The sequence below is a fragment of the Corvus hawaiiensis genome, chromosome 6 (assembly GCF_020740725.1).
Source record: "Corvus hawaiiensis isolate bCorHaw1 chromosome 6, bCorHaw1.pri.cur, whole genome shotgun sequence".
Lineage (NCBI taxonomy): Eukaryota > Metazoa > Chordata > Aves > Passeriformes > Corvidae > Corvus > Corvus hawaiiensis.
Genome location: NC_063218.1, coordinates 15,654,522 through 15,679,854, shown reverse-complemented (window position 1 = coordinate 15,679,854; position 25,333 = coordinate 15,654,522). Strand labels below are relative to the sequence as shown.

General features: G+C 38.5%; 1 protein-coding gene across 13 annotated transcripts in view; it reads left to right on the top strand.

Annotated features, from left to right (window-relative positions):
- Positions 1 to 25,333, top strand: part of UNC79 (unc-79 homolog, NALCN channel complex subunit) — a 107,529-nt gene that overhangs the window by 30,873 nt on the left and 51,323 nt on the right. For all 13 annotated transcript variants that reach the window (XM_048307079.1, XM_048307069.1, XM_048307068.1 and 10 more), the window contains 16 exons: positions 532 to 722; positions 1,562 to 1,685; positions 2,939 to 3,079; positions 4,399 to 4,620; positions 5,258 to 5,485; positions 6,875 to 7,016; positions 7,419 to 7,498; positions 7,580 to 7,728; positions 8,786 to 8,943; positions 9,278 to 9,459; positions 10,739 to 10,940; positions 12,551 to 12,730; positions 13,777 to 13,842; positions 17,688 to 17,974; positions 21,507 to 21,689; positions 22,431 to 22,593. In XM_048307079.1, the coding sequence (XP_048163036.1) occupies positions 532 to 722; positions 1,562 to 1,685; positions 2,939 to 3,079; positions 4,399 to 4,620; positions 5,258 to 5,485; positions 6,875 to 7,016; positions 7,419 to 7,498; positions 7,580 to 7,728; positions 8,786 to 8,943; positions 9,278 to 9,459; positions 10,739 to 10,940; positions 12,551 to 12,730; positions 13,777 to 13,842; positions 17,688 to 17,974; positions 21,507 to 21,689; positions 22,431 to 22,593 (2,698 nt within the window). The remainder of the gene's footprint in view (positions 1 to 531; positions 723 to 1,561; positions 1,686 to 2,938; positions 3,080 to 4,398; positions 4,621 to 5,257; positions 5,486 to 6,874; positions 7,017 to 7,418; positions 7,499 to 7,579; positions 7,729 to 8,785; positions 8,944 to 9,277; positions 9,460 to 10,738; positions 10,941 to 12,550; positions 12,731 to 13,776; positions 13,843 to 17,687; positions 17,975 to 21,506; positions 21,690 to 22,430; positions 22,594 to 25,333) is intronic.

The window sequence follows — 25,333 nt, the reverse complement described above, 5'->3', positions numbered from 1 at the left end:
CCATTAGTCAGGAACAGATGATGTGAGCTGAGGTCAGTTAGAATAATTAATTTCTGTATGCCAATTACTTATGTACTTAGAAGCATATTTTTTTGCTTCTGTCATGTAGAACCTTTCTTCAAAAAAACCCTAAACAAACACCAATGAAAGAACACCTTATACAGACCAAGTTTTTCAAAATAAAGACCCAGCAAGGTAACAAGTTGCCTGGAGCAAAAAATTGATGGTGAAGGTTTGACCAAATAAATCTGTGCCTTTTTGAGAACTGTAAATAATAATACACTGATTCATGGCGTGGAAGTAAGCAAACTTCATTTAAGTCTTGGACAATGCTTTTGTGTACTGTGAGTCAAATGGAAGAGGAAAAAACAATGCAGCTCCATGGCTGAATTCTAAATTCTGCCTTGAAGGTATTAATGATCACCTCCTAAAATTTCCTTGCTGCAACATACTGAGCAAATTTGTGATGCTGAGCAAGTTACAGGGACTAGAAATGTCATTCATCAGTGTAATCCTTGGAAATACCCACAGGTTGGTGGATACTGGGACAAATCATGTAGTGCTGTAACCCAATTAAAAGAAGGGCTGAATCGAATCCTTTGCTTGATTCCATACAATGTAATAAACCAGTCGGTGTGGGAATGTATCATGCCGGAGTGGTTGGAAGCTATAAGGACGGAAGTGCCTGATAACCAACTGAAAGAGTTCCGGGAAGTGCTGAGGTATGTAGGCATATGGTGGAGTCATTCTGGTTTTGCATATGTTTGTTGAGGGTTTTAGCATGGTAAGATGGAGACAACTAATAAAAATGCCTATGTGTGCAATAGGCAGTAGTGAGTGAATGCTTCAGATTTGTTTTTATAACTTACATTTAGACTAAAGGATTTAATCTTTGGGAAAGTTTTCTTTTATTGCTCCGGATATCTTTGTATCAAGAGCCAACTACATGGATGCTTCTTTGGTGTGAGCAAGGCACATTTTTAGTGGCTTCCTGTAGCATGTTGGAAGGACCATCTTTCTCCTCCTGTCCAGTTGATGAGAAATGGTGGGGATTAGTAGAGCTGGCATTGATTTGGTATTTGTTTAGCTAATATCTTCCCCTGTTGAGCAAAGGAAACACCAGAATAAGAATGGTGGCGGAATCGTAATTTTATGTCTGGTGTATGACTTTGTCAGTAAAACTTCTCATTGCCTTTTAACTGATGACAGGGCTCTGAAACTCACTGTAAGTTCATATTTGTAGGTATTGCTGTAAATTTTTTAGTGCAAACATGGAATAATGGACTAGTGAGATGAGTAATTTTCTGATTTTTGCATTGGATGTTGGAAAAGATTTTGCTATCAAATGAAACTGGACATATGGGATGTCAATTCTTAAGGTACATCACCAAATTCAGACATGACCTTATATAGTTAGGACAGGTGGTATCAGCAGCCTAACTCAGCTCCCATGGAGGGTGAGGCTGCAAGTAGGATTAGCTTTCTACCAGTTTTCTGTTCTATCTCACACAGTGTATGCCATGCTAATTCAGTGATGCTACATTTTTTTTCTGTTTTTCAGCAAAATGTTTGACACTGAGCTTTGTCCTCTCCCTTTCTCCTTGGAGGAGATGTTTGGCTTTATTAGCTGTAGATTCACAGGGTATCCATCTTCTGTGCAAGAGCAGGCATTGCTCTGGCTGCATGTAAGTGTCCTCGCTTGACAAGTCATGCTGAAACAGCTGATAATTTTGAAAAAGAATCTGCTTTTGCAAGGTTGATGCACACCTTCTGCCCTTTGCTCCAATATAAGGGTGGTTGGTAGACAGACCTTGAGTGTAGCTAACCCCTCATGAGCAATAACCTAGTTGACAAGGTGGGAATCAGTCAAAGGCTGCACTCAGTAATCTTGGGGATCTTTTCCAACCTAAATGATTTTGTGATTCTTTAATAAAATGGAAGCCTGGGAATTTCTTTTATCTATGTCAGTTGAGTCTTTAGGGCCATTCAGTTGGCTTTCTTACAGCACTATGTTTTAGTCTCCACAGAAATTGGTCTGTAGATTTCAAAATTAATTTGAGACTCCAGAAACAGCTGTAGTTGTTCCTGCATATGAAGAGCTGGATTAGACTAGCTCTGTGCCTGCCAAGCTTTCTGCTGATCTGGCCCTTTTGTGCTATATTTGCCCACAAAATTGACATTCACCCAATGTTCTTATCAAAAGCTCCAGGGATAATCATGTCACCTGAGGGCAATGAGTTCAAAAAGGGTATAAAATTTTCCACAGCACCTCAGAACAATACCTGTACTTTTCATTATTGCTTTTTCTTCTGCTGAGGGTTATTTTAATTAAGGTCTCTGCAAAGACCAATTTACCTGACTGTAATTTCAATTTTTAGGTATACAGAGTTTTCAAGTAAAGCATGATTTTTTTTGATTTTTCTTGAATTAATAACACTTAATGACAAGTACAAATGAGCTTATATTTATCTGAGTGTTGGTGGCATAGTAGATTGTGAATATTCTCTAAGTGATGTGCAATTAACAATCCTGTCACTATGTTGACACCTGTAGGCTACTATTCTGACCAGGTTCTTAGAATGAAAAAAGGAATTCAGTTTTAAGTAATAATAAATAACTAGTTATTCATTCAAGTATTGGTAATACTTCTGCTTTACAGAAATATTTTTGTGGAATAACCTCACATCCCTGGGTGTTTGTGCATGAAACTGATCTCAAGGTGCACCAAGTGGATGCCAACAAATATTTTGAAAGAACCTGTTTTATTTTGCCCTGATTCTAACAGAAATCTATGCTTGCACCTCACCTCACTGAATTCCAAAATTAAATTCACAGAGCTTGCTGAACTGAGGATCATGTTATAAAAATGCATATAAAGTAGCTGGTGTTTGTGATCCAACTTGAAACTCATGCTTTCTTATTTGTTGTATTTCCTCAGGTGTTGTCTGAACTAGACATTGTTGTTCCTCTTCAGTTACTAATCAGCATGTTTTCTGATGGAGTTAATTCTGTAAAAGAATTGGCAAATCAGAGAAAATCAAGAGTCAGTGAACTGGCGGGAAATCTTGCAGCTCGGAGGGTAACTGTTACTTATCCTGCTTGTTTTTTTTGCTTGTAACAGTCTTCCTAATAGAGTCCACGTGAAGAATTAAAAATCATCTTTCAATATGGCAGTGTTTGATTGGAAACACTATAAATTTTGAAAATGAGAGAAAATTGGCATGACTTCAGTTAATATCGCTCTATCATATAAAAGTGTAAAGATAATACAGGTAGGAACTTGGTATATTTTCCAACCTTTTTTATTCTTTGCACCTTTTATTAATAACCATCAGCAACAAGTTGTTACGGACAACTGGTCATCCAGAATGACCTTTTGTATTCTGGTATGAATTTGGTGGGCCTGGGTAAGTTTTGAAAGTGTGAGAGAGCAGAATTTATTTCTGGTTCCCTGTATTTTTTGTCCCACACAAAAGAGATGAAGAATTTGATCTAAAGTTGTCTATCAAAAGCTTATGGTCTGGAAGAAAACATGTACAAATCTGTAGGCACTACATATACTTGGTCTGATGTGACTTAACTTCCCAGTAGTTTGGATGAAGTGCTTGAAGGACACCAGAACAAGGTTGTTTGAAAGCCCCGATTGTTTAGATTTAAGGAACTACAGCATCTAGGCAGTTGATGATTCCTTGCATGTGATGTACCAGTCTTCTGATGTAGCTCTGCAGAGAGCACTGCCACACCTAGCCCATGATCACTTCTAAACTAAGCAGAAAAAATGGACAAACTTACTGTCTGGTCTTTCAGACCATACCTGGCCTGAAAACAGACCTTGTGTGCCATCTAAGTGTGTATCTCCCTGCAATGCCTAGATGTTCTCAGGGTGTTTTAGATGGCCTGCTGTGGTGTGGGCATAGATCAATGCACACATACACAGCTTATTGCCATTTTGACTAGTGCATTTCCAGCTACCTGTATCCTTGGTAGAGCCTTAGTGAGCAAAGCTCTCTTGAGATGGGCTCCTTTATTAGCCTGCTGCTATTAAAATCAGTGTCCATGGATTATGGAGCAGATCTTTGTAACCTGATGGCTGCTTTACTGCTTGCACCAATTTTCAGTTTGGTTTATGATGTTGAAATTCTCCTTAGTAGGAATAACATAATGGATGTCAGCTGCTTAGCTTGAGAGAATGTACACATCTGGGCAGAATATTGTTCCTGTACTTCTATCATATCTTATTCAGTGGCGTTAAGGGACACCTGTGTATTTTGCAAAAGAGCTACAGAAGGGAATGGCAAGGCTGCCAGAGTTCTTGCTATTTTTGGCATTTTCGTATAGAATGAGATTGCTTAAATGTCTAACAGTCATTTGTACATGTTGATGTTTTTATGTTTTCAGGTAAGCGTTGCTTCTGACCCTGGGCGCAGAGTTCAGCACAACATGCTCAGTCCTTTCCCAAGCCCCTTCCAGAGCCCATTTCGGAGCCCAATACGTAGTCCTTTCCACAGCCCTTTCAAGAATTTTGGACACCCTAGTGGAAAAACTATTGATTTTGAGTGTGAAGATGAAGAAATGAATCTTAATTGCTTCATTCTGATGTTTGATCTAATTCTGAAGCAGGTACTTGCAGAAGAAAAACATCCACATGGCAGGAACACTGAAGTTCTGTAGTCACTTTTGGCTCTCCTGTATTGATTCTCTTTCTGCTAAGGGCCTGGCATTGATTCTTTTGATCCTATATTGATTCTCTATCTGCTAAGGGCCTGGCATGAAGTGTAAGGCATTTAAATCCCAGTACAGCTGTCATCTGTCTTTATAGAAATTATAGATTTGTGTTCAATGAAGTTATGTACTTCCACATTCAGGTTAGATACTAACCTCACACTAGTGAAAGGAACTTTTCATTGGAGATTTGTTTATTTTTACAGACTAGAGGCAGAGACATGTTGATAAGCTTAGGTTAGTTAGGTTAATTTTTGGATAGTTAGGTTTGTACATTGTGAATCCAAGGATAAGTGTTTTGGATTACAGTCTCCAGGTAAAATTAATGGATTCTGTGCTTGAAATTGTCTATTTACTCTAGCTGTTTGGGCTTGAGCATCAACACCCTTGACAAGTTAAATTCTGAGCTACAGTTTATCTCAAATTCTTTCCAGTACTGTAATATAAAAGTAGTAGAAATGTAGGAAGAAGCAGAAAGTCAGTGCTGTGCCTTTTAAATGAATAATAAATCCTTAATCTTTTCACTTTCTTTCAGATGGAACTCCAGGATGATGGTGTCACTTTGGGCTTAGAGAACAGCATCTCAAAAGATATAATAGCCATCATAAACAATGTGTTCCAGGCACCCTGGGGTGGTTCTCACACCTGTCAGAAAGATGAAAAAGCTGTTGAATGTGGTCTGTGCCAGTCCAGCATTCTGTGTTACCAGCTGGGTTTTGAGCTGCTGGAACAGCTTGCTCCAAAGGAAGAAATCAGGCTTGTGGTAAGCAGAGCAGGAAAGGATCTGTATTATTGGTGTGCTAAAAAACTCCTTCACTATTCTCATTCCATTGTGCTCAAGGGAGCAAAGCTGCACTGACTTTTGGCATGAAGGATTCAGGAGTTTAAAGCAAAATGCCATTGAACTCTAAAATTTCCTAAGTTCAAATTGATTCAAAGAACCCAGGGAAGATGGCAATATTCATCCACTATGAACTCTTCCCCCATGAACATTGACGTGCTATTTCACTTTGGAAGTGCATCACTCCAATCATACTGTGTCTCGAATAAAATGTGAAATGTTAATACTTAGCTTTTGTTAAAAGCAAAGAGTGGATGCTTTAAAATGATTAATGATTTTGAATGAATCAGTTGTCAAGTGAGCAAGCCTTAGTTGGAGCTTGACCATTTAAAATGCTGAGTGCTGTGGGAAAACTGAATGTACTTCAGGTTGAGTATCCAACTTTATCAGATACAGATACTCTCAAGTTGCTAGTCACCATTAAAGTCCTCTGTAGCTTTGCAGAAGAATTGGAGTATTTCCTGTGGTGGTGGTGGTGTGGTGAATTTATTTTGAGCTGTATGTCTATTATACATAACTTTTCTGTCTGATAGTTGAGAAGAAAGCATCATTCTGTTTATTCTGATGCTCATTTGCTGTGGCATTTAGTAGCAGATTTTTATTAGTTTATTTCTTCAGTGGAGGGAATAATGATGCCTTTTTATGTGTCAAATTTTCAGAATTTAATTTGATGTGTATGCTAGAAGTCATTATTTTGCATTTGATAGTCAATAACTTGTGCTAGAAAAATCATCTCATGCCCCTCCAGTACAGATTCTCATCTCAACCGAAAAATAGCGAGTAGTGCAGTCTTTTGGGTGCTGGGGCACTCCCAGAATTCACACTGCAATTTACAACATAAATGTCACAATGGGAACCTTTAATGCTGAGCTCCTGGCCACAGGCAGAAGTAACTCCAGCCTGGAGTTTACATTTTTCAATGTAAAAGTGGTTGAGGTATGTCCTGCCCCAAAGCTGGTAACTCAACAGTAGTGCAGGAAACACCCTGCTCCTGTCTGTTACTCCTTTCAGGCAAGGATGACAAACTTGGTGAGGTATTGGCCCTTTGAATGAATCCCCCTCAGCTCTGATATGGATATACAGTTTCTGTTAAATCCATGTCTGGAACACAGTCTTTTTGTCAGTATGCATTTGCTGATGCAAAATATTAGATATGCAGGTTATTTGAGTGCACAAATGTACATGGACCTAAACAAAGTCTGCCTTATTTGAGCTCAGTTTGTCACACCAGTTGTAGCTTAGAGAGCAGGATATGGCCTCATGTATGTAGAGAACATCAAGAAATGAATTTAACTAATTATATTCTTAAAGGAGCCCACAGATAACCTCGAGGATAGTCTTCTGTATACTAGACCTGAGTTTATTATAGGAACTGAAGGAGAAGAGGAAGACAAATTAGCACCAAAGCATGGAGAAAACCCAGGAAATCACACAGAGACCACAGAAAATGCTGGTAGGTAGAGGCTGAAAAGGTTATTTCAGTAAGGCTATAAAGAAGTGCTTATACTCGTATACAATACAAGTTTCTGGAGCAGTCTTTCAAGTCAAACAGTGCACAGTCACTTTTTTTATCATGCATTTAATTCTTTCAACATATTAAATAACTAGGCTCTAAATAAGTTGATAGCAAGTGTGACTGTCTCCCAAAAAAATGTTAAAAGAAATCTTGGCTTTTTGAACATATAAAGTAGCAAAAATATTACATGCTAAATTCCATGCTGTGCTAATTTTACTGACTGCATGCTTAATGTGCCTAGAATTAATTTAACTCTCACCACCTTAACATTCTTTAGTTTCATTTTGAATCCACAGATAAAAGAATTTTAACATTGACTGTAACTTACATTTTTAACAGCGATAAAGAATGACACAGAAAGGAAGTTTTGTTATCAGCAACTTCCAGTTACCTTGAAGCTCATATACACTATATTGCAGGTAACATGGATTACTTGTCAGTTTGGTTTGTATTGTTGGTGAAGTGGTGTCACTGTGCTGAGAGAACATCTGTTTACGCAGGAAATGTCAAGGTTTGAAGAACCAGACATTCTTTTTAACATGCTGAATTGTTTGAAGATCCTGTGTCTTCATGGTGAATGCCTGTATATAGCAAGAAAAGACCATCCACAATTTCTTGCCTATATTCAAGATCACATGCTGATTTCAAGGTGGGTTTTTATATCACATTTTTTCTTCATACTTAATTGGTTCTCCAGCTATAAGTTTGTTGTTAGTGTCAAAGAATTTGCAAGTTTACAATGGAAAATTGACAAGAGTGGTAGGGATGTCTGGAAAGATCAAGAAACCTGTATAAGAGTTCATTGCACAGGCCAATTAAGATGTAAATGAAATCAAGGTACCCTTCATTGTCCATCATGGCTACCCCATCGTGAACCACCTCTTTTGCAGTGAGTCAGAGTCTCTCATATTCAATAATACCATTACCTGAGACTGATGTATCTTCCTGGACTCTACAAAATAAAATAAAGGATGTTGTAGAGGCAGGCATGCAGTTTATAGGGCCTTAGCATTAAAGCTGAGAGAACAATAGTATTTCACCTTATTTTTATAAGGGAAAGGAATTTTGTTCACTTGGAGTCAGAGTGAATTGGATTGAAATCCATGCATTTTAAGATTCTCTTTGGAGAAAGGGACTTCTGCAGAAAAGTAGCTGAATAAACATCAGCATATGATCTTCTGAAATAGAGTGTGTTTGTCAGCACTTAACAGCTGCTCTATATCAATTTCGCTGAAGATCTTCCAAGACTTGGGGTTTTAGCAGCCTAGAAAATCTGTCCTGAATCTAAATACCAGCAAATTGTGAATATCCAACTTCTTAGTTACTCGTGGATGCACATGATTTGTGGTGCCAAGACACTTCATGTGGCTTATGTGGTGTAGCTGGTCATGCTGAAACTCCTAATTCATAGCATAGATTGTGTTCCATGGCAGTTATCTTGAATTAGGCAAACTCTTTCAAAATCTGAAGTATTTCAAAGTGAGGAATATTTGAGCCTGGATTTTTCAAGAAAAAACCTGCTGTAGTTGAAGATTTGCAAGTAGCTCTGTTTTCCTACTCTGTTTTTACTACAGTCCACTCCACAGTATTCACATAAATGCCCAGGATGGCTCATAAATATTTTCATGAAAAGTTCTTTACATTTAGAAGAAAGGATATCAAGGGAGTGTCTTTATAAGCAGGCTTGCTCTCTTTTGTCTTGCCAGCTTGTGGGGAGTTGTGAAGTCTGAGTTCTCTCAGCTTTCTTCCCTGGCAGTCCCACTTCTTCTTCATGCACTTTCACTTCCCCATGGAGCTGACATTTTCTGGACAATCATAAACAGCAATTTCAACAGTAAAGACTGGAAGATGAGATTTGAAGCAGGTGGGCCTGAGAAATGTACTCTATTTTCTCTTTGTTTCTTCTCTGAAGAGGTAGAGCTTTCTCTGCTATAACTGAGGAGACCTATAATAGATGATGATCTTTTTGCTGCTTTGGAGATAGTTTGGTGCAAAACTATGGCACACAGTGCAGTAAAATAGAGGAGAAGATGAGACATTTTGGAAAATAAAAATCAAAATTACAACTCCTTCCAGCTATCTTTTTGTTGTTACTTTCTCAGCTGTGTATATTTCTAGGAAATTTATATTAATCAGTACATAAATCATTGCCTAAATGAATATGCCTCTTTTCTTGTCTGGGTGCATGACTGCTACAGTGGAGAAAGTGGCTGTGTTGTGCAGATTTTTGGATATTCACTCTGTGACAAAAAACCACCTACTGAAGTACTCTTTGGCTCATGCATTCTGCTGTTTCCTGACTGCTGTGGAAGATGTCAACCCAGCAGTGGCTACAAGAGCTGGCCTATTACTTGACACCATAAAGAGGCCAGCTTTACAGGTGGGTGAGTTACATGGGAAAAAATACATTCCAATGGGAAACGGGCTTTTCACCTGGAGTTCAGATGAAAAGCATAACAGTCACTGCTAATACCTCTTTAGGCAGGCATTATTGGTCTTGGTGCTTGACATATGCCCAGAATAGCCAAGGGAAATGATGCTGCCCTACTGCCAACTTAGAGTAATGGAACTGTTTACGTTGGAAAAAATAATTCTTAGGATCGAGTCCAACCATAAATACTTTGATGACTGCAGAGGATTACTATTGTGTTTGAGCTGCTGTTGTAGAAAACAGTAATTTTTTTTATTATTTGAAAGTAATCTGATATTTTTCAATTAAAAAAAATGCAATTCTAAGTTTTATGACACCCTGCTGAGCTCACTGTGAGAAAATATGTTTGAGCAAAACCAAACATGGTCTCGATCTTTACAAGATTTACTTAGGCATGTAACTTCAAGCATGTGAGAGAGGCTGCCAGTCAGGATTCACATGATTAAGTCTAAGCAGATATGGAAGCGAGAAAAGCAAGATAAAAAAAAAAAAATCTCATAGAACAATTCAGTTCTAGTTCTCTGGAGAATAGAATGAGTGTGTCAAGAGTTCGAGGTTACTGCCTACGAAAAGCTGTTAATATTTGCTAGATTAATTCCATTTGGTACCTTTTCAAAATAGTTTCCAGAGACCTTGAGTTCAGTGACACAGTTACTGAACTTGGGTTTAATGAGACCAGTATACTGCACTTTTATATTTAATGTGTGGGCTTTCTTCTCAACCTTAAGTTTTAACACTACAGACAAAATTCTAGTGCAAATAATGTGCAGAAGAATTTTGAGGCAAAGTGCCTCTGATACAATTCACAGTGTAATCTTTCTTCCTCTGTTTAGGCTTGGTGATTCATTCTTTTTGTAATTACAGGCTTGATTCAGTTACCTAAATGTAAGGTTTTTCTCGGACGGGGAGTGTGAGTGAAGTACTTTAATATTGTGTGCCAAATATGCAGTAGGACAGAACTTTGCTGGTACCTTTGTATTGCTCAAAATCTTAGAAAATTCTACATTCAAAATACGATGCTTATTTATCTCTTTATTTACCTTACTTTCCACTGATATCAGTAGCATTAGTTCTGATTTAAAGGACTTGGTAGAAAAAAAGAGCTAAACCTTGATCCTGTACTAACTGACAGGAGGAGTTACAAGCTTTGACCTCCCTTTGCTTTAAAGAAATCCTTAAAAGATCTCATATCTCAGTTATGTGTTATTTTTTTTGTTTCCCTCTATAGGGTCTCTGCCTCTGCCTTGATTTCCAGTTTGACACGGTTGTCAAGGATAGGCCCACAATTCTTAGTAAGCTTTTGCTACTTCATTTTCTAAAAGCAGATATCCCAGCTTTGAGCTGGGAGTTCTTTGTGAATCGCTTTGAGACCCTGTCTTTGGAGGCGCAGCTTCATCTGGACTGCAACAAAGAGTTCCCTTTCCCAACAAGTAAGCAGAATTGAAATCAATCTGAACACTTTTTGTCATCTTCTGGAATTTTAGCTGCCTGCAAGAGTCTGAGAGAGTTGCAGGTCTTGTGTGTATAAATTCTCTGAAATTAACTGATCTTTCAGGCCAAAATGAAATAAATTGAAGTGAGCATTTTTTACTTCCTGAATATGGGTTAGGCTGTATTCTGTTGTGCCTTTGGGTGCTGTGTTTTGCTCTCATTTGGATGTGTTTGCAGCCTTGGTTGGATTGTGGTCTGGTTCTATGATCGCCTGCAACCCGCATTAACCCACTTGTTCTACTGTAGATATTCTAATACTGTCATGTTTGCTATTCTCCAAGTCCCAGATCATGCCAACCCTGTCCCGTGGTGGTCTGTACAAAGTCAGCCCTAGGAGCGCTGTTTGACCCTCAAAAAAGCCCTAGTGTATGGGGCACAGCATAAGAGATACATGGACTCTTAGAGCCAGTGCTCAGTTAACTATTATTGCAGTGACAAAAGTTTTTAAATGTTTGTCCTGTTCATACTTGGTTTCTTGATGAGAAAACAAATCTCTTTCCTTTCACTAGGGAGGGCCAAAAAATTACTTCATGCATAATTATTTAGAATGCTAAATAATTGAAAACTTCCTAACCCAAGTGGTGGCCCATGAGTCAGATCTATTTCCATCTGATTTTCCTGAAGGAGATGGGAACAGCTGTTTGAACAATATATGTTCCCTCAGCGGTCTAACACTTCCTTCTACTTTTGCATGGAGCCCAGTGCCTAAAAAAGCCCAGGTGGTGCTACTGCTGCACAGGAGAGGGGTGGAACTGCAAAGGTATTTTCTTCCCCATGTGTGAGTAGCTTGACCCAATGCTGGGAACTGCTGCTGTGGTCTGAGGATGGAATCTTGGCAATAGTTTCTAACACCTCTGACTGCAAATGTAGGGCAATATCTTTAAATAGGAATACTTTAGAGTGATTTAAAATAAGAAGGAGATAATTTTCAGATTTCTTTTTAACCTTTCTCTTTGCCATTTCAAGGACACAGGTGATGCAAAGAATGGGCTCACTGACTTCAGTCACTCAGATGATTAAACTCAAAGGGTTTCAGTGCACTATAGGTATGAATATGGAAAAGTATTGGTGATCCCATTAAGACATGCAGTGATACTGCTGGTAACACCACTATAACTCAATAATAACACTCACAGGTTTTTTGAGTTCGAATTCAGGATGGTAAGAGTAGGCATAACAGGAGGTTAGTAAGGCAGAACTAGAGGCCATGGTTGGGTATGAGTGCACTAAATGTGATCCATACTTGTGAGAGTTCTGCCCTTTTAAAATATATATACCTTCTCTTAGCCTGAAATTCAGATCTTGGTTTCAAGAATCTGTTTTTGTCAAGTAACAGCATAATTTTTTAACAGAGTTATGCCTTTTGGGGTTTTATGGATTTCAGAATGAGAGCATGTAGATGAGTGCCTTGCAGATGGACCCCTTGGGCCCATATGAAACTTCTTGGCTTGAGTGGGACCTGGGGCCCAGTTGCATTTGGCACTTGGCAGCAGTTAGGCCCCCCCATGCTGTGGAATGAATCCTAACTTGGTCCCTTGCATTTGCAAAGCTATCACTGCTGTCCGGACAAATGTGGCCAACCTCAGTGATGCGGCAATGTGGAAGATCAAGAGGGCTCGTTTCGCACGCAACCGTCAGAAGAGCGTGCGCTCCCTGAGGGACAGCGTGAAGGGACCCGCCGAGTCCAAGAGAGCGCTCTCCCTTCCAGAAACCTTAACCACCAAAATTCGTTGAGTATCTATGTTTTTGTGACACACCCGTATCTCCTCCCTTAGGTTCCTATCCAGTTGATGGGTACACATTGGATTTGTCAATATTTATCCAGTTGGGATGGCAAATTTAGGTTTCTGACTGCTTTGGGCATTACTCAGATACTGACAAGTTAGTGAGTTTGACAAAGAACATAGACATTGTGTCTAGATGTGTCTGTTTAAAATGCCAGAATAAAATGCTCCAAGACTAGTTTGTCTTTTCTAGATCTTAAATTTTGTTTGTGGCTAATATGCAGTAGTTTTGTCTTAAATAGATACAGTGTTTACAGAAAAATTCCTCTATTACTGATTTATTAATTATAATTATTAATCAGTGCATGCAGCATATGTTAGACATCTTAAAAACAACTATTAATGTCTCAAATGAGTTTTTGAATATATTCAGAATTCCGTTGTTAAGCAAACAATGTCCGTGCAACACATCCTTCCTGCTGGCTTCTACAGGAGGACCTAGGTGCTGGAAAGCCATAGGATTGTGTGGAGTGCCATGCAGATACCTTTCCAAGCAGAAATAAAGCTTGGCCCTTCTCATTTAGAGAGTTTTGCAAACACAGATCAGTCCTTATATTCAAATTGGACCTCTCACATTGCTCTTACCCATGCAATAGGAACTGATAAAACTTTCGAACTTGGGTGCTAGTGATCTATTAACTTAAAAAGTAATTTTCTTTCCAACACTGCAATATATATTCTTTCCAAGACCCCCCGCAAATATTTTGGGATTCTTAGGTAATCCTTCATGACCGATTACTGATGCTGCACAGGGACTCCTGTGTGATGACTCTTGTACCAGCAAAATTGAATGATGGAGAAAATTAGAGTTACAGAACATGGTGCACAAAGTCTGTAGGGCACACAAGTGACATGTTCCAAGCAGATACACTCACTGCCTGACAGCAGTGCATGAGTAAATGAACATAAATGTGCTAACACCGAATATATGCTAAGTGTAAGATGTCAGTGCTGCCTTATTAAACAGAGTTGCTCTTGTTTTCTCTTAAAGCTGTGAGCTTGACCAGACATGAGCAGTCTGCACCAGCTCTTGGAGGAACACCAGAGCAAACACCAGGTGGGTTTGACAAGGGAGGTGTGTTTTGATGGAACAGGAAAAGGAAGGCTCTAACTCTGACTTTCTTGCTGATCGTGAGATAAACTTACATGAGATAGAAGTTGTCTAAATGGCAGAGTGAATCACATCTCAGCATGGTTCCAAAAAGTGTAAATTGAAGCTTTGCTCTCAATCTGTACTGAAAGCTGCCTCCAGTTGTAAATAAGACTTTGGAGTTGGGAGGAGGTTATTCAGTCAGTCAGCTGTGCCAGCAGTGCCTCACCCTCCTGTGTTTCATTGCCCACAAGTAAATATTTGCTAGACTTGCCCCATGGGTCACCTGTTTTGAGTCTGATCTTTGTCCTTCAGGTTTTAAAGACTGCAGACAGAATACTTTTGCCTGTTAGTACTGTATATTACATGTCTCCTCTGCATGCTTATAGATGTCTCAAGTCCCTTATTTTGTATTTACTGACATTTTGTGAAGATGTTGCCCTTCTGTCAGGTGTCTGTAGAATAGGCAGCACAGCAGGGTCCAAGTAATCTCTCAATAATTGTGGCTACTGACAGTTATTGCTCTGAGTGCTGTGTAGACTGATGATTTGGAAGTGAAGAGATGTCAGATTCAGATCTTTTCATGTTCCATCTTTAAGACTTGGAATACTTCCAACAGATGCAAATTCATAATCAAAACATATCAACTTACTTGCTGATCAGCTGGAAGGAAGATACCTTGTCACTGTGGGAGCTGACTAAGCTGTGAAATGAAATAGGGGAGTTTCTGAGTTAGCAGGATATAGCCTGCTGTGCTAGCCCAGTGAGAGCTGGAAATCAACCAGTTCCTTACAGAACATATGTGTGGGTTGTCACAGGCTCACAGAGGGAACAAGTGATGTAATGATGCAATAAACAGGTATGTCAGTGGATGATTGTTCTTCATTTAATGGCTCTAACCACCTGCTATATACTGGGCTTAAAGGAATTTTTTTGCATAAGAAGTGTCAGTCTCACAGTAGGCATTGTTAGACATTGTGGTTTTATTAGCTGTATTTTGGTATTTCTACACTTTACTTTCCAGGCTCAGGTAGTTCATCACCTAAGGTTAAAACAAAGTTTCCACTAAAAATGTGTATATAAAATGTTTCATGTAGTTAGTAACTACTGATCTCAAGAAAACTCTAATAATATGATTCAGAATACGACAGATGATTTGGGAACTAGAAGACTGATTACTGCCCCTTTTCTCCTACCCAGTATTTATTATTCCTTCCTAAAAGCTTAAGTGTTTGTAAAAAGAAATTTTTGAGTTTTGTTTCAGTTTTTAACACTGCATTGGGAGTACTGAGCATATCTGATTTGGCTAAGGAACTGACTGACTCCTAAGCAGAGGATGTACATCTGTAGTAGAAAAACATGTATTTTATACATGGCACTTGAATGAACCAGTTTCATGCTCATCTGTCCTTTCTAGATCTAAAATGGGCATCCTTGCACAGTCCAAATGCAAGCTGAATTCAGTGTGCATTCTGTATGGATCAAACAGCAGGATCATGTATTTGTTCCTGTATCCTCTGCAGTATCTTGGACAGTCACTGAGAGAGTTTCATTGGTAGGGATCACAGCTGGGATGATGAAGCATGGTGTAATTGTGATCTGATGTTTTATGTTACATTGTGATAAACCTTAGAGTAATTTGAAGGTAAAGGGATCTGAAATAGGGGGCACATGAATAAAGAGATGAATCTTCAGAGGTAAGGCTAGACTGAATTCAGGCATGGAGGCTGTATATTAACTATGTCTGTGAGTTTGGTGATGTGAGAAGGTTTTGATGAGGGTTGGGGAGGATATATGTGTGTATCTAATGTACCTTATATAGGCATATACAAATGCACACAAATTTCAAGGGATAAAAGTTACCTTAGCCACTGTAGAGATAGAGCTGTCTTGGTTTTGCATTCTTAGCTTGGATTTAAACAGCCTCATGTGATAACAGGATACCCTGTATCTTGTGTTGATGAAATGAATGTTTAGTTCAGGCTTCATATAACTTAAGACTCATTCCAGACAGCAGTAGTTTTCCACACTCTGAAGATCTATTGACTAAACTGGATTGTAGAGTTTTTGCAGTTTTAAACAAGTAGTTCTCCATTGCTGGTTTTTTGCAGGTTCCTACATCAGAAATAATAATGGAGTGACTGACATTCCATAAACTTGATCTTTAGTAGAGCTATGACAAACAAATCAGGGTGAAGCTCTGTTTACTCTTTCCTGCTGTATAGTTTTGCATGAGGGTAAAGTATGAGAAATCTTTAATGCATCAGAAAGGGTAGTAATATTTCTGGAAGAGTAAAATGTCAGGAAAAGTCCTGGGAAGTATCTGTTAGCTAGAGTTAGAATTATGAAACACTGTCAAAATTGAACATTTTATCGCTGAGCTTCTAAATTATATTGCTCAGCAAGTGAAAATAAAATGGTTTAATCTTTTCAGATTAATTCCTCTTTGAATTCTATTTGGAGAACCAGGAATTATTTAGAGACCAATGATCCTTTGACTCATTTCATCTTATCGCCTTCTTTGGTTTATTGAAAATCTCACAACATGTTATAGAGATGAAAATAAATAGGGCTGGATAGAACAGTCAAATATCATCCTTACAAAAATTGTGTCTTTGTGATATAATTCCATGGAAAATTTTAATCTGTGTGTAGTATTATATAAGAATATAAGATTATTTCTCAGTTTATGTCCATGAAGCTAAGATTATTTTCTGTGTACATTTTTAATGTGCTTCTGAAAATAGTTTTTGCTTTATTTCTGATCCTAATTATTTCAGAATTCATTGTTTTCTTTTTCCATCTGCAAATCTTGATCCAGCAAAAGCCTGGGTAGAGAATTTTAATCGTGAGGGAGATTTTTAAGTAAAAAATCCCAGTGAAAACTGTCTGGAACAAAAAAATATTGTATAACATGGAGTTCGTTATTTCTTCTTACCCAGATAAGACCAGTAAGGGAAAGTTACTCTTAATAGAAGTGGGTCTGAAAATTCCTGCCCCCCCACATATTTTAGTTTTCATCTGTCATAGAAATGAAAACCATCTCCCATGCTTTGCAAAACAGCCAAACAAACCTTTGTTCACCCACCAATAAAAATGCAACATACTTCAAAATTATTTAAAAAAACTTTACAGACATTGCAGTTTTTTCTTGTGAAGAACCTAAGAGAGATGCAGTTGTACCAGCAAAGGAGTGCCTTGTCAGAATAGCATATCACATTGAGAATATGGGTAAATTAGAATATTAAAATAATACTATTTATTTGCAAGTTATTTGTAATAATACAAGTTATTTAAGAGAAATACAGATTCGTGCTAATAGGGGAAGTCTTCATTCTTTGTTTAGTCATTATTTGGTACAGTTTTTCGTATTTCCTACCTTTGCCATTTTGTACATTTTCCACTGGCAAAGACTGATACCCATTAATGTTTACTGAAGAAAGACTGATAACCATACCAGATGAGAATCTGGTGGCAGTGGGATTTGATCGATGTGGAAGAATAATAGTGTTCAATTCGGCAGAAATGCACTGGGATGGGAAATAAGATGCTCCACTAATTATGGGAAAGCTGAGAAATGGAGTTGGGTGTACACAGTAGGTGTTTCTGTGCTGTTGGGCCTGAGACAACAGAGGAACAATGTCCTCAGAAATGCCTGCCTGTCTCCTGCAACTTCACTGTGTGTATTTGGGCAGAAATGGAGCAGTGAACTCTGGAAAAAAATTCTTGTGTATTTTGTACCCCGTTTTTGGATTTACAGAGTTTACACAGTGTTCTCCAGTGTCTGATACCAATGTCTCTTGTACCCATAGGACAACCTTCCCCAGAGAATGATAATACAATAAAAGACCTGCTGCCAGAGGATGCTGGGATTGACCACCAGACTGTCCACCAGCTCATTACAGTGCTCATGAAGTTCATGGCCAAGGATGAGAGCAGCGCAGAGTCGGACATCAGCAGCGCTAAAGCTTTCAACACAGTCAAGCGCCATCTGTACGTCCTGCTTGGCTACGATCAGCAGGAAGGATGCTTCATGATTGCACCCCAAAAAATGCGTGTTTCCACCTGCTTTAATGCCTTTATTGCTGGAATAGCACAAGTAGGTGAAGGCACTTAGTATTTTTTGCTGCTATTTATTATTGCCTGTTGTTGAAATGTTGGTAGCACAACCTTCTTTGTAGCAAAATAATGGTTGAATGAGGTACTCCTATTTAAAACTTCATCTCTTCAGCTGGTCAAAAATTTCTTTCTGCTGGTAGTCTAAAGTTGCTGCATCACTGGCAAAGAGATGATGGTTTTGTTTGCACGGAGGCATGCAAATACTACCACTGTAAGAAAAATTAGAGACTGCTTCTAACCTCTGCCATCTTGCACTAGCCTTTGAATGCCTTACTTTCCCCAGGAGTAGTTCCTCCTTCCTTCTTTGGGAAGACCTGGGACCCATGTATTCTTATTTTGTTTCCCGATATGAATGGTCTGTGAACTCTTCAACACTCTTCACTTTGCAGGAGGCTCATTTTTCTTCCTTACAGTGCACCAGAACTTCCTGTTCTTCCTTTCTTAGGGAGTGGTATTGCCGTCATGAACTTTTGCATATATTGATATGATAAATGACCAAGCACATCCTTGCTTTGTGCCTTCTTTCTCCATCTTGTAAAGAGGACCATAATTTTCCACCTCATGAGGCTCTTCTAAGGCTCAGTTAATTCCCACCGATAGAGTAGTGGGTGATACTGGCCTGAAAAATATTTCTCACTTGCAGAGTATTCCTATTTGCAATGGAGCATCATCATCACTTCAGTGCTTTTTTATCACAGTCTCTCATAAAGGAGTACCTTAGGAGAAGAAGAGGGCTGTGATTCAGATGTCTGCTGTAACCTTCAAACATTTCTCAAAGCTATCCTTGTCTCTTCTGTATCTGCAATTCTTACCAGGATTTTCTGATTCACATGTTGGAATCAGTGATTTTTTTTTTAAAGTTAAATGTGGTGTTGATAGTTGGATAAATTTTCACAGCTGTGGCAATGTCAGGTATCCATATTTCAGGAAGCAAAATAGATGGTGTTAATGCAAACTGGGTAGCTGGAAATGCATCGTGTTCCATTGTCCCAGAGCCTTATGGTTCTGTGTCAATCACCTTTCATTTGTACAGTTTTAAGCTAAAGAGTGTAAAAGGAGATTCAGATCTGCTACTGTTGTACTGAGAGTCTGGAAGTGGCAGTTCAGATCACAGTGCAGCCTCTTCGCATTTTTCCATGTGTTTTCCAAGTTTGGAAGCCCAAATTTCAGTGATCTTAATTAGCCTGATTTTCAGAAGTACTCCTTACTGCAATTGTAAATATCAGCCCCTGCCTTTCTCTTTCACCTTTAAAATGTCTTGTGAGAGCTAAATTCACCATTTGTGTTTAAAAGCTTTTTAACTAAATCCGGGTTCCTCTGACATCAAAAGGAGTTTGAGAACTTCAGTAGGCCAGGGTTTTTCTCTGTGCAGCAGACATCAAAACTTTAATTTGTAATTTGGGAGAATTGTTTTCTTATCTGTAGGGCTGGTTTGCATTTGGAATCACCTTTGCTGCAAGAGAAATGCCATTTGCAATCCGAAGATGTGTTTAGAGAGTGAAAGTTTAGTACTGAGCCCTTCAGAGATATATTTCAGTTACTCTTCCTTCCTTCCCAAGCCATCAATACTTGCTTTCCCCTGCCAGTTCCACAAAGACTGGGATTGTGTTGGCTTGCTGGTTCGTTGATTTTGATTCCAAGCTTGGTTCGAATGGACAGTTCAATAAATAAAAAGTCCAATGTTTGTCAGTATTTTTCACCAGAAAGTCGAAGTGTTTTGGCCAGCCCGGGTTTCTCTGCAGTGGCGGTGCTTGCCCGCGCGGTGGCGATGTTGCGCAGCGCGTTGGCCTGGCGCGGGCTCCGCTCCGCCTGTTCCGCGGCCTTTATTCCTTTATTCCTTTATTCCTTTATTCCTTTATTCCTTTATTCCTTTATTCCTTTATTCCTCTATCCATTTATTCCTTTATTCTTTTATTCCTTTATTCCTTTATTCCTTTATTCCTCTATTCATTTATTCCTTTATTCATTTATTCCTTTTTTCATTATTTTCCTGCAGCCGCTTGAAAAATGGCTCTGCTCAGCGCCAGGCATGTTTGCGTTACAATATGTGCTCTGTTAGGCAGTGCTCGCTCTGCTTTGTATGGATGAGTTATTCCTAACCATGCTTATCGCTCCCTGAGGGAACCCAGCATTGCAGGGTAGGACCAAATTTGGTGATTATAAACCATATATTCGACTGGCTCACCCTACATGGGTAGATATGGGATTCTTCTATTTAGCTCTACACATGCAACACAAATATTTGAGACAGCTGCACATCAAGCTGGAGAATTTTGCAGGGAAGGACTTCTAGTCAGCTTGTTCAGAAGAGAACTTGAGACATGAGTTTAGTGTTTGTAAATTAGGCTCATCTACTTGTTCTAATAAAAACAAAACAAAAGAAGTACAGGCTGTCTGTTTAGATGTAGAGAGCTGCTGATAAAATCCACTAAGTCCATTGAAACTGCAGGGGCATGTTGGATTTTGGGGGTTGTGCTGGAGTTGGCTTGGCCTGCTGTCACACCTTCCCAGGTGCCAACCAGTGTAGGGCAGCATCAGACACGAGGGCTTTGTGGAGCCTTGTTATGATCTAGTTTAACTGCTGATTTCAGCGTGTGTGATTTTAAAAATAGCTCATGTTGGAAGACTGATAGGAAGATTATGGAAAATAGCATTGCACTTTCAATCGAAAACACAGTTGTGCCAGGGTAGTGGGAATATATGGCCTTACTGCACTTTTGAATCACTTCTTGGATTCAAAGCACTAGGACTGGCCCCAAATAGCATGATGTTCTTCAAAGGTCAGGATGGGGGAAAGGCATATGACTAACAGTAATCACAGCAACCTGTCTGCAGCAACACCACTACTTAACATTGATGAGCATTTTATTTAGAGCAAGATATTTTTCATTTGCTTTATTCTTGGATCCTTTAGGATTTGTGTGCTTAAACTTCCTGCATAACATAGCAGACACTCTTACCTTTGGTAAAGAGGAGAGTGGGAACAGAGCATCATTACCTGATCCCAGAACTTGGGGCTTAAAAAACCCCAATGCCTAATGTTGCAAGACTATTGAGAAAAAAAAAGAAAACTGCCAGTACAATGTTAAAATGTTAATACAAAGCCCCTAAATAACAAAAATACACAGCCCTCAAAACTCACAGCTGCATTCTGTCTGTTAAACATGGGATATACATGATATACATATGTTTTTGTGTATTGAAGCATGATCAACTTGTGCTATAATACAAGGCTATTTCAGCATAATATATTTTATGAACTTGCCAGTGTATCTTAAAATTTAAACTGTACTGGATGAAAGGCTTTCAGAACACGTTTTCTTTTGTTTCATTCTGCCTATCTGGCTAAAATGAGAAGGTGGTAAGCTGGTAGAAAGCTTCTAAATGGTAGTGAGACTTCCTTAAAACCATTGATTTCTCTTCACTTAACTAATACCTCAACTGTATTAATTATTTTGCTTTTCAACATCAGTGGATTTGGTATGGTGAAGTAACTCCTGTGTTCTTTTCAGGTGATGGACTATAACATCAACCTGGGAAAACACCTTCTTCCCTTGGTGGTGCAGGTGTTGAAATATTGCACTTGTCCTCAGCTAAGGCATTACTTTCAGCAGCCTCCTCGCTGCTCCCTGTGGTCCCTCAAACCTCACATTCGGCAGATGTGGTTAAAGGCTTTGCTCGTTATTCTCTATAAGGTGAGTGGTCTTAATCAGAGACTGTCCACAGAAAAATTTACACTTCAATTTGAAATTTATTTCAGGGAACACCTAAATGTATGGCAAGTGAAAAGAACTGTAAAGGACACTTTTCTCTGATATACTTACTCACTGCCTTTAATTTCAATGTCTGAAATAGTTGGGATTTAGTCTGTTCAACTGACTTCCTCTGTGCTTCTGCAGTCTATATTGTCTTTCAAGTGTTTACCTGAGAAAAGGAAAATATGGATTTGAAAATAGGAAAATTATGTTTGAAATTCCAGTGAGGAGTATTTTGAGTAACTTAGAATTAGTTTTAAAAAAACAGTAGTGACTTTAAAGGGAGGAATGTGTCAATTTAGCAGTTTCTGTTCTGTAGCTGAGTGATAAAAAGTGAGCTTTTTAGGAATTGCTGTTAAAATGTAATGCATTTATGCACTGAAATGGAGCTGTGAATACTTTTGATATGCTTAACAAATTTCTAGCAGATCTATAGGGCATACAAGGAAGTGCAGACACTAAATGTTACTAATATGGACTTTTAATATTTTATTAAAATAATTCTGTGTACAAAGTTCTCAACAGTCCTGCTTCTCTTGATGTATTTGGAAATGTATAATCAAGGGAAGGCAAAGGGCATCCAGCTGACAATATTATTGTAATTTTTCTGTTTTGCTGCCTGAATGTTTATCCAAGGAGAAAAGTTAGTTTTTAAGCTGAAGTTTCTCTTTTGCTGAACAGTACCCCTACAGAGACTGTGAAATCAGCAAGATTGTACTTCACCTAATCCACATCACAGTCAATACCCTCAACGCTCAGTATCACAGCTGCAAGCCCCATGCAACTGCTGGTCCTTTGTATAGTGACAACAGTAACATAAGCCGATACAGTGAAAAGGAGAAAGGTATTTTTAACACTCTAATTTGTATGATAGCCATTGATTTAATTCATGAATCTTGCAGATGTTGCAGAAATGGGTGAATATGGTCTGAACTTTAGAACATAATACTTGGAATTGAGTCTGAAGTCTGACTTATCTGACCAATATGGCCATGTATAGTAAAAGACATTCTCAGCTGCTCCATAGCCTGAGTTAGCACAGTGGTCTCACATCTCTCAGGGGAGTGTATCTTAGACTTTATGGCTCAGGCACCATGTCTGGATAGTCCTTGGCCTTTTCTATGGCAGTGCTAGCTGATCATGATAACGCACAAGGTATGCAACCAGCCTGACACCACGTTCTGATTTTACTTTGTAATAACATGAAATAGTAGCAAATATTTGATACTGAAAAGATAAAACTATGATTTCAGTCTATAGTTTTTCTATTTAAAGGGGCTGAAGTTGGAAAGGTTAATGCAAACATCTATGTGGATGTTTAAAGGCAAAAGAATGTAAGGTTCAACTCTTAAACTCTGTCTGATTGTTAGCTCTGTATGTGCTTCCTAAGTTGTAGCAGAGGTACTGTGGTGATGTGAACTGGTGTAAGCTTGGGGCTTCTAGTACCATGGTGTCACTGAGTGTAATTCCTTACGTTTGTGAGGTTAGTTATATAATGAGTGTTAATGATAAAAGTTTAACAGGTTCTTTTGAAATTCTGTAGCCTACTTCCAGCTATTTTGCCTTTTAGCTGCTTATTTGCTGTTTACGTCTTCCTTCTCAAATAGTCTTTGTAGTATGCAGCAAACTCTTCTGAAGAAAAATCCAAGAAACTCTTATGTTTTCATGTCAGAACCTTTTCTTCTTTTGCTGCTTGCTGCTCGTAGAAAGATATCCCGCAAAACAAGAGCACAGAGTTTTGTTTACCTGAACACCCTATTACTCTGCTCTAGCAAATTAAAGCAACCTCAACGTGAATTTAAACTATATATTCCATATCCTCATTCTGTTGGACATTTTGTATTGCTAGTGGAGGGCTAAGAGGGTTAAGATAACTGTGGCCTTACTACAAATTTGTCTTTGAGACAGTGGCTTAGTTCATAATGACTTAATAATGCATTTATGAAGTGCATTAACTTTCTGGATTGATTCTGAGATGTTTTAAAGACAAAGTGAGGTGCCCAAGTACCCAGCTTGTCCAATACTGGTTCCCTGGGTGGCCTTGTGTCTTACTTCAGCATTGTTTCCTTATGTTTACAGTAAGGAGAATAATATTTACTTGCTTTCCAAAGCTGTTCTGATGGGCTTTGGGCTGCACAGAGGTAAAAGACCATAAATGGGCAAATTTTACTCTGTAAATACTGACTTAATCATAGGCTTGTTCTCCTCCTTTGTGGAAGGGCTGCAGAAAAAGGAGGATGTAGAAAAGTTTCCTTTCACCTGCAAAAAGCAGCCAATGTAATTCCATAGAGATTTGGAGCGTTGAAGCCTTTGCCACCTTTTCTAAAGAGACTTGTTTAATCACTGGTCAGGTGGTGTGCGTGTGTGTTTCTGTCATCATCAGAGGTGGTATTTAGATAGTGAGCAGATGAGGATTTTGTTGTCAGGCAGCAAGAATTCCTATGCTAAAGATGGATTTCCCCACTATTGAACTTTTTTCCTATTTTTCTGCTGAACTTTGCTGTGGGGATCATGAGTGTTGTGGGGATCAAGTGTACTGACTGCTGTAGAACTGATGCTAAATATTCTGACAAGAAACATTTGCTGCTAAGGGGAAGAAGAAGTTACACATAGGACATGACATTAAAAGTGATATTCTAACTTATTAAAGCCAGTTCTTGTGGAAATTCTTACTGTCAACTTTGATTGATTTTTCTGGATTCATCATTTCAATTAGGTATCTTGTCCCGGATGCCCTGGTGGCAGTTTCCTATCTTCACATATACTAGCAACTTTCCAGCAACTTCAAAGCTAAAGATATTTATGTCTCATTTAAGTCCTCAATTTTTGTCCATTCTAGATCTTTGACTTACTTGCCCCTTCACTCCCAGACACCAACTGCATTTCCTCTCCATATTTGCTTGCTAGAATAAACAAGGCAAACTTTGTTTGAGTGCTCTGTTTTCTTCATTGTCCCAGTAGTGTTTCTTATTTCCTTGGAGATGAATTACTGGACATAGAATTACAGAATGATTCCACATGATAGATATGGAATTTTTCTTTTTTTATTTCTGTTTTTTTTAATAGCCATTTCACATAGATGGTACGGCATTTTTTTGGATGGATAAATAGATTTGGATCTTTCTTTCTCTTTGCCATTTTCATCTGGCTGGTCTCAAATCAGAACATAAGGTTTTACTATTACTACTTAGATCAATAATTTCATAATTCATACTCTTAGGTCTTATTCTGTTACTGTTACCATTATCAGATTCCCAAGATTATCCATTTCTTCCTTCTTCACTTTCTTATTTTGCTGGTTTATTACTTACCTTGCAATTCTTGTACTAATTTCCATCTTCTTCAATTTACCATTTCTCTCTGAGCACTACAGAATTGTTTACTCAAGTCAGTGTCCCAATCTAGTGTATTTCTTCCATCTAAAGAATCTGTATTATTATCAGTAGAGAAGATCAACTTAGAATGGTAGAAGCTTTGTTATGTTTTTGTTGCACTGTAACCCATTTTTCATTTGTCTCTGACATTAACTCAAGATGGAACAAGAATGACAAAGTTAAACCTGGGATACAAATTTTCTTGCAAAA